This window comes from Arvicanthis niloticus, chromosome 6, assembly GCF_011762505.2.
Source record: "Arvicanthis niloticus isolate mArvNil1 chromosome 6, mArvNil1.pat.X, whole genome shotgun sequence".
NCBI classification, from domain to species: domain Eukaryota; kingdom Metazoa; phylum Chordata; class Mammalia; order Rodentia; family Muridae; genus Arvicanthis; species Arvicanthis niloticus.
In genome coordinates, this window is record NC_047663.1 from 16,321,606 (window position 1) to 16,330,628 (window position 9,023).

Here is a 9,023-nt window from a genome sequence, read left to right on the forward strand (position 1 = left end):
TCTCAGGTTAGAAACGATCATAGTCCTTCAACTGCGTTTATATTTAACATTTCTAAATCAGGGCTATATTATAAACAAGGTCTGCCAACATAAAATGCTATATTAGACCATTCTCCTTTGTTTGGAAGGAGATAATTTGAGGGTTTGTTTTTTTGTTTTTTTGTTTTTTTTAAGATTTATTTTCTTTTTTTTTTTTTTTAATTTGTGTGTGTGTGTGTTTGTGTGTATGTGTGTATCATATGTATGTGAATGTTCTAGGAAATCAGAAGAAAAAAAAGAGAGACCCATCTCTCTAGCCCTAGGTATAATTTATATATAAGGTAATTATTTTACTTTTTGTGCATGTATGTGTGTACACAGGTGTACATGCTATGTCAGTATTTTTGTGTGTATAAGTGTGGGCACATATGTATCATGGCATGTGTGTGGAGGTCAGAGGTCTCAGGTATACGTATTCACCTTCTACCTTGTTTGAGACAGGGTCTCTTTTATTTTGCTTCTATGAACATCAAGCTAGTTGGCTTCCAAGCTTCGGGGGACTCTCCTGTCCTAGCCTCCCATGTTCCCATAGGAACACTGGGGTTACAGATACACACTACCATATCCAGCCTTTATGTGACCTCTGTGGATTGGAACTCGGGTCGTCACATTTGCATGGCAAACACTTTAATTGCCAAGATATTTCCCACCCCTTGTTCTGTTTTACAGGTGTGCTGGTAAAATCAACACAACAGTATCGTATTTATTATAAAGCAGTTAATCAACATCGAGTTACCCCATTCAGACAATGTGCTAGTGCATACTTACATGACTTAGCCCAACAGCTTCTTTGGTTAAGGTACAAAGGCCAGGCTCCATCAGTCTTTCTTTTGCCTGTTTCCCCTCTAGTTTCCCCTCTAGTTACCGTCATTCTTGTTATTTAGTATCATTAGAAAAGGAGCCAAAACTGGCCTTCTGAGCCCCTCAAGCTTTCAAACCTAGGTTAGAATAAGCCCTTACAGGAAAGCAACCCCATCTGCTGTTATCAATATCAGAACACAGGGGTTAATCAAAGTAGGTCCCGAGGAGACCTTTTCTCGTGACACCTGATTTCCTATTGGCACTAAAGCTCAGAAAGAGGAACAGAAACCACATAAAGAGAACGAAGATAATGAATGTAATCCGCGATGCCCTGGGACAGCTCCATAGGTATCCCTGTGGTTTCCCTTTGAGGTCTCACATCCTAGAGCAGAACAGAGTGTCAGCTGAACTGCCTGCTCTATAAAAGCACAATTTGCTGGGCAGTGGTGGCACACGCCTCTAATCCCAGCACTTGGGAGGCAGAGGCAGGCGGATATCTGAGTTCAAGGCCAGCCTGGTCTTTAGAGTGAGTTCCAGGACAGCCAGGGCTACACAGAGAAATCCTGCCTCAAAAAAACAAAAACAACAACAACAAAAAAAGAAAAGCATAATTCCTGTACAATTAGGTGTTCAAGAAATATTAGCTGTATGAACAAATAAAAAAGCTAGGTCATTAGACCAGCATTCAACCACAAGAACAGCCATGTCTCTATTCCAAAATAGAAAGAAAAAAAAAAAAAAGACAATCTTAGTATGAAAGCAGAGAAGTAAGCATGTGGGCTTGAATGTTAGTCTAGAGGTTCAAAAACTGGACACAAATCAGGGCAACTCAAGAGTCATACCAGCAATAAAGCATCCAAAAGTCACTACTGTTATTACTGAAGATCATTTTCCACTCTACGATACCACAGAACACTTAAGACTCTTCATAAGAGCCAGTCACCTGGGATCAGAGTCAGACCAGCTGGCCAGTCTCACCTTGTATTCCAGATGGCTCTGTGATACCAACAGAGCTGAGGGTCCCTTTTTCCCAAAACTGTAGGCCATTTCAGCATGTCTCTAACAGGCTCCCACCTGTTACAGTCTGAGATTGCTGCAGAAGCTCGTGCTGGCCTAGGAAAGAGCCTGGAGACACGTCTAGTCGAGTCTGCTTATTCAATATTGTCATAAACATGAATCACATCCTCATGGTTGTTAAGAGCCTGGATGAGGTGAACAGCCTGCTCCAGCTCAGGTTCAGCCAGCTGCACCTTGGAGTGAGGGATGAACTCCAACGAACAGGATACAGGACACAGGCCCAGGGAGTCCAGTTTTTTCCTCACTTGATGTAGTGAAGAAGCATCACAAATGAACTAGAGATAAAAGAAGTGAGCAGGTGAGAAGGCAGGAAGTAATGTCAGATAGAACTTTGCAAAATCCTGAGTGGAGCAACCTGAACTATATTCTCATTGGCCTTGAAGCTCGTAGTTTCCAGTGCTCAGAGTTCTTCTTACCGACGCACAAGAATAGGCCTACCCTCCAGGACTCATTTAATAACACTGTGCAATTTGTGAATGCTTTGCTTTACCTGTATCCTGACACACAGGAAGGAAGACTCTCAGAGAAGCATACCTTTAGGTATCTATTAGAGACCCCTTGGAATCCCATCAAACACAAATGCTTCAGGTTGTCAGCTTGGAAGCAAATCCCTTTATATACTGGACCCCATACTCACCTTAAAAAGGTTCTTTTCTTCTTCGTCTTCGGCTTCCTTCACATCCTCAGCTCCTGCTTCAATGGCCAATTCTAGGGCACGCTCTAGATTCACTGCTTTCTTCTCTCTATCCTCCACTCCAACTACAACCACTCCTTTTTTGTCAAAAAAGTGTCGCGCACCTTCAGCCATCATTCCCCTGACAGGAAAGGGAGCAGGCAAGAATGTTTGGATGATTTTAGATGCCCAGTCTCTACACAGCACTGCACCCTAACACCATCCCCTAACCCATCCAGCCCCTGGAGTACCCAGAGACACCCAGCAACTCTCTTCATGACGAAAATGCAGCTGGTGCTAGGTAAGGACCTTCCAAGAGCACCCCCACCTCCTATTTCCTGCCCTCATTAGAGTCTGTAGGATACAACTTTACCCATTGTTTCCTGTTCCATTAAAATTCCTGTCCTGGTGGAACGTTTTAAGACTAGGCCATTATATAGCTACAGATGGAATAATGGGGAAAAGATCTCACTTAGGCCCGATGACTATATCTTTGGGATCCTATCTCATTCAAAAGACATGAAGTAGGGCTGGAGAGATGGCTCAGTGCTTAAGAGCACTGACTGCACTTCCAGAGGTCCTGACTTCAAATCCCAGCAACCACATCGTGGCTCACAACCATCTGTAATGGGATCTGATGCTCTCTTCTGGTGTGTCTGAAGACGGCTACAGAGTACTCATATATAATAAATAAATGAATCTTAAAAAAAAAAAAAAAGACATGAAGGACATCAGTTATTATACTGGATTCTTCTTAAGGAAGAAGTGTGCTTAGACTGCCCAGGACCAACTGCATTTGAATTACATAGAATTGGAACCTAAAGGTGCTGTCCCCTTCCTTCTTCCACTTTCTCCATATACACATACTTACCCATTCTTGTTCAGTATATATTTAATGTCCATATGGCACTTGGGACCACTGTTTGATAACGCCTCAATGAGCAGAGAAGAGCCTCCAGGGCCACGACCCTCATACAGCAAATAAATGCCCTTGTTTTTCTACAAAAATAAATAAATAGATAGATAAATAAATAAATGCACCATCCTGTTTCCTAATGTCCTAGAACCCTTCCTGCCAGCACCAAAGCACAGGTACTAAAAAGTGGCTCGTGTGTGACCTCTTAAGACTTTAAGCTTGGGTCCTCGGGTCTTTATTTTTGTCTGTCTCTTCTGAAGGGAGCCCAATGGTATCAACCTCTAAGATCACTGGAAATACTATCCCTTTTAGAAGAGAGTCTGTTTCCCTGGTTCCTGAATAGCCTTTCCCAGCTCTGCTTCCATGCACACCTCGATAAGCAGATCTCACATCCAGTCTACCGGATAGCCACTCTTAGCTTGCTTGCTTGCTTGCTTGCTTGCTTTTTTTCTTTCTTTCCTTTTTGTTTTATTTTTCTTTTTTTGAGACAGGGTTTCTCTGACTAACCCTGTCTGTCCTGGAACTCACTCTGTAGACCAGGTTAGCCTCGAACTCAAAGGTCCACCTGCCTCTGCCTCCCAAATGTTGGGATTAAAGACTCTTTTAAAAATTTTGTTTGTTTTTAACTATGTTTATTTGTGTATGTACATTTGAATGGCAGTGCCTATGGAGACCAGAAGTGTCAGATCCCATGGAGTTAGAGTTACAGGTGTTCGTGAGCCACCTGATGTGGGTTCTGGGAGTTGAACTTGGGTCCTCTGAAAGAACAACAAGTACTCTTAACCACTGAGCCATCTCTGTAGTCCCTGGTTACTCCTATCTTTGATCTTCTTCTTATATCCCATTCCATGTGAAACCTACTTAGGAACTCTCAATGCTACTAGCCCTGGGCTGCTGAATGCTGCTATAGAAACATCACATATGTAGAACTTGTCATGAGAGCCACTGAATTCAGCGCTGTAGCCAAATTCAAACACTCCCCAACTAGTTACCAATTTCCTCTGGACTCCCTAAACCTTCATCTCCTGTTCACACCACTACTTTTTCTAAGTTCATGGCCTGAATCTTCCAAGGACCTTTTAACTGATGACCTTCCCATCCACTTTCACAAATGAAATTCAGGTTCCCTGCTGAGCTCTGGGGTCTGGCTGCTTGGATATGGATCTGTCGTTTTCTGCATGACCTAAAGCAAGTCACCAAACCTTTCTGTGCCTTAGTTTCCACTTTAGATCACTTGCAAGAGTCACTGAGATCTTGCACGCAGAGTTTTTACTAAAGGATTTGGTCTGGAACAAACACCCAATAACTGCCAGCTCTTATGACAATTACTCTGGAGAGTGATGAAACGCCTCTATAGGCTCAGCACTTTGTGAGGCTAAGGTAGAAGGATCATGAGTTTCATGCTAGACTGGGCTACACACACACACACACACACACACACACACACCCCTGTTTCAAATTAAAACAACAAAAAGATATTTATTAACTCTTCAACTTCTTACCTATTCTGGAGGAAGTGTTAGAGGCCAACACCTCCCCACTCCCTCTGCTACCATTACCCCTAACCTCTTTTTTTACTGGCTTTTCTTCTTTATGCCTCCATACTGTCTACCTAGCCTCTCCCAGTCATGTTCCTCTACCCCACCAGTTCTCAACCTGTGGGTCTCAACCCCCTTGGAGAGAGGTACAAATGACCTTCTCAGTGGGGTTGTCTAAGAACATCAGAAAATACAGATATTTACATTACAATTCATACCAGTAGCAAAATTACAGTTATGAAGTAGTAATGAGATTACGTTTACGGTTGGGGTTCCCCACAACATGAGGAACGGTATGAAAAGGTCACAGAATTAGCAAGGCTGAGAACCACTACTCTAACCAAAGGCCAGGGACAGAGAATCCCCAAAGGTCCCTGGGTTGAACTTGTCAACCATGTTACTACCCTTCCCCCCGACAATGTAAGGAGTCTGTGGTGGCTTTCCAAACATAGACCCTCTGGGGGCTGTGGTGAGTAATAACTGAGGACACACCTCCGTCTTCAGTGCTGACTCGATGGTAGCCTTAGGCATATTCTTGCTGCGACAGACCTCTAAGATGTTGGCCAGGCTGCTGTTGTTCTCAGGATTAGAGCCTCCCTCTGGATAAGGAGAAAAGAATAATCAAAGACATCTCATCACAGCATGGGAGACAGCATGGAAGAAATAAGTGGTTTCCAGCCTCTCCAAACCCCAAACAATGAGAAACTATTCTTTGTTAGAATACTAACAATATTTAATGAAGACAGTTTGGCATGTGAAGTACTTGCCTTGCAAGCAAAACTATCTGAATGTGATCCCAAATTAAGAAAATACCACCACCAGTTTATAATCTCAGAACCAGACAGGCAAAAAATGATTCTGAGATCACTGGCCAGCCAGGGTATGTATTTGGTAAACTCTAGGCTAGTAAGAGCCCTGAATCAAAAAAATAAAAATAAAAGATAAAGCTAGAGAGATGGTGGTAAAAGTGTCTTATGTACAAGCCTAGCGACCTAAGGTCTATCCCTGCAATCTACTCACTCATAGGAGAAAGAAGAGAATCAGCTCCAGAAAGTTGTCCTCTGACAACGCACACGCACTCAGTGGACAGCGGCTGAGGAATACCAGCCAAGGTAGTCTTCTGGTCTCCACATTCATGTCCATGCAAATACACACACACACACACACACACACACACACACACACACACGCACGCACATACGAGTATTTCATCTAATTAAGCATATTGGTGCACACTTGTAATCCCACCACTCCAGAGACTTACGTAGGAGCCTGAACTAAAAAATGAATTCTGGGTCAGTTTAAGAGTAAGATTCTGACTGCACATGGTGGTGAATACCTTCAACCCCTGCACTCAGGAGGCAGAGGCAGGTTCCAGGTCAGCCAGGGCTACATTAAGAAACCATGATTCAACAAACAAACAAACAAACAAACAGAAAATACTGGAATACAGAGAACTATTTTGGGGAAGAAGTTTCTTTATTGGGGGGAACAGGAGATGGAGCTCAAGGCCTCATCCATGCTCAACACTGTGCTTTAACACTGGGCTATAAACCCAGCCTCAATAAGAAGCTCCTAATTCACCTTGTCTTTAGGGATAGTTATCATGTTGCTAGGTTTCAGCAAACTCCATTTCTGTCTGATGAACTGGTTGAATCTTAACATCCCTGCTTTTATTGTATTAGTTAATGCATAATCACGGAAGTGCTCACACAGCACTGGGCCCACGCTCAGCCTCTGGGGGGAGGGACTATACTGGATGTTCTTTGTAGTATCCCCTCCTGGATAAAAATAATATGTTGGTTAAATCAAAACTTTGTTAGAAAAGGAAGCAAAAAGAAACATCAGGCACAAGTTGTAAGGATAAGTTAATGTTGTCTTAACGCCTTTTGCATGCTGCAAGCCACCCCAAGGTAGGTATTGTCCTTGCTTTACAGAAAATTAAAATTCAGTAGTTAAGCCACTTGTTGAAGGTCATTGAACCAATCTAGCCAGTGACAGAGTTTACAGCTTCCTAACTCCAGATCCATACTTTTCATAGGATTTTTTTTTCTCTACTTCTACCAGCCTGATGCTAAAATGAGAACCACTGGCGAGACACATGGTTCCAAACTGACCTTCCAAGGAAATGTCTTAGGAGCTCTGATGAGGGAAAAGAAAGCAAGAAATGACTCGACTCGGCATGCCTGTCGCAACCTTCAATGGTTAGAAGCAGCTGCAGAGGGCATGGATTGTTCCTTCAAGAAAGGCACTTTCCTTCTCTTTCTTCTTTCTTACAAGATTTGTGTGTGTTTGCATGTATTTGTGATGCATGCAGTGCCTGTGGAGGCCAGAAGAGAATGTTGGGTACCTTGGAACTCAAGTTTAAGGTGGTTTTTAGCTGTCATACGGGTGCTGGGAACCAAACACATATTCTCTGCAAGAGCAGCAGGTTCTTTTAACTGTCAAGCTCTCTCTCCAAGCCCTGACTTGACTCTTATGGTTTATTCTTTCTTTTTCCCCCTTCAGTCATTTTATTTGATAAATATCTTTAACTTTTTAAATTGATTCTCTGTGAATTTCGCATCATGCACCCCAATCCCACCGATCTTCCCATCTCTCCAGATCCACCCTCTACACTTGCAGTCTTCCTCCCCTAAACAAAACAAAACCCATTTCTGAAGTAGAAGCTGCGGTGTGTTGTGGTGTGTCACACTTTACGTTCTTTTGTCCAAACAGCTTCGCTTGCAAATGTTCATTGCAATGAGTCATCGGTCTGGTTCCAGGCTTCTGCCACACTTTCTTAAGGTTTCTTTCTATGAAGTACCTTCTAACTATAGACTGATATGGAGTCATTTCTCTTTCTAAGGGCAGGTCTCTGAATGGTGTTTGGAAAGGAAAACAGGAATATCCAATGTAAGTAAGTGCTTTGGGAGTTATGGGTAGGACAACTATGACAACTGGGGATTGGGGGAGACGGCCCTAAGTGAAGCCTTAGGCACCGAAAGGGCTTCAGTGACCAGCAGTGAGGACTGTCAGGCTCTCACCTTTAACCGCCAGGCGGATACTGAGAGTGAGTTTAGTGAAGATTCGACTCCTTTCCATGTCCTTGGGACCCTTGATGTGCCGGACTTTAGACCATTTATTGTGTCCCGCCGAGGTCGTCGCGCTGACATGCAGCGTCCTGTGTGGAGCTGCACCACAGCCGAGGTTTTCATGCTGGAAGACGCACCAAGGACCCACGTGGAACCCGAGGCATCGCACACGAAAGCATCGGGCAGCAGTCTCTCTCAGGCTGGCGGCAGCCCAAGACATCATCTGCTTCGACAAGGGGCTGCAAGGTACAAAGAGGAACAGCCAAAATCAGCCTGTCTAGTCTGGCACTGGAACAACCCGGTCTGGACGTTCAAACTGCTTCTACAGGTCTCCAGAAACTCAAAGCCTCAGCTCCATCTGAAAGCTGCACATCCTTGAGTGACCGAGAAGGAGGCGGGCGCGGGGACCCTAATTGGTGCAGTACACTTCCTTCCCTGGTCCGTCGCAAAACCACGTCCCCGGATCCTGCAAAGTCAGTTCCGCTGCCTCGCGTTACTGGTTCCAACCCCGCCCATGCCAGGAGTGACGCAAACCTTAATTGCTCCGGGTTGCTTGGAAACGACAGATTTCTTTCCAGTAGAGATTCATGTGACTGATTTTCCTTCCTAACTGAGCAAGTCTAGAATAATAATTGTTTTGTTGAAAAAGAAATATGTAGTTCAATCGGTTCATTTTACAAGTAAAGAAACTGCCGCCAAGGTTGCCTGTTTTAAAAAAGGAAACAATAAACAAAAATGTCCTAAATGTAGACATGGCTTGTGGCAGGCCATGTCTGTAATTCCAGCACTTCAGAGGCGAAGGGTCTTGACATCAGGACTTTGTCTCAAAACAAAAAAGCAAAAATTTTAATTAAAACAAACAACTCCAAAAAAACAAACAAACAAAATAAGCCACTACGCCACCA

General features: G+C 43.6%; 1 protein-coding gene across 1 annotated transcript; it reads right to left on the bottom strand.

Moving 5' to 3' along the window:
* Positions 1-717: 717 nt before the first annotated feature.
* Taco1 (translational activator of cytochrome c oxidase I) lies at positions 718-8,503 on the bottom strand. Its single transcript, XM_034507950.2, has 5 exons — positions 8,071-8,503; positions 5,537-5,643; positions 3,462-3,589; positions 2,555-2,732; positions 718-2,192 (listed from the first exon to the last, which is right to left on the bottom strand). The coding sequence occupies exons 1-5, from the start codon at positions 8,339-8,341 to the stop codon at positions 1,992-1,994; spliced, it is 885 nt and encodes a 294-aa protein (XP_034363841.1). The 5' UTR covers positions 8,342-8,503; the 3' UTR covers positions 718-1,991.
* Between the last annotated feature and the right edge of the window lie 520 nt (positions 8,504-9,023).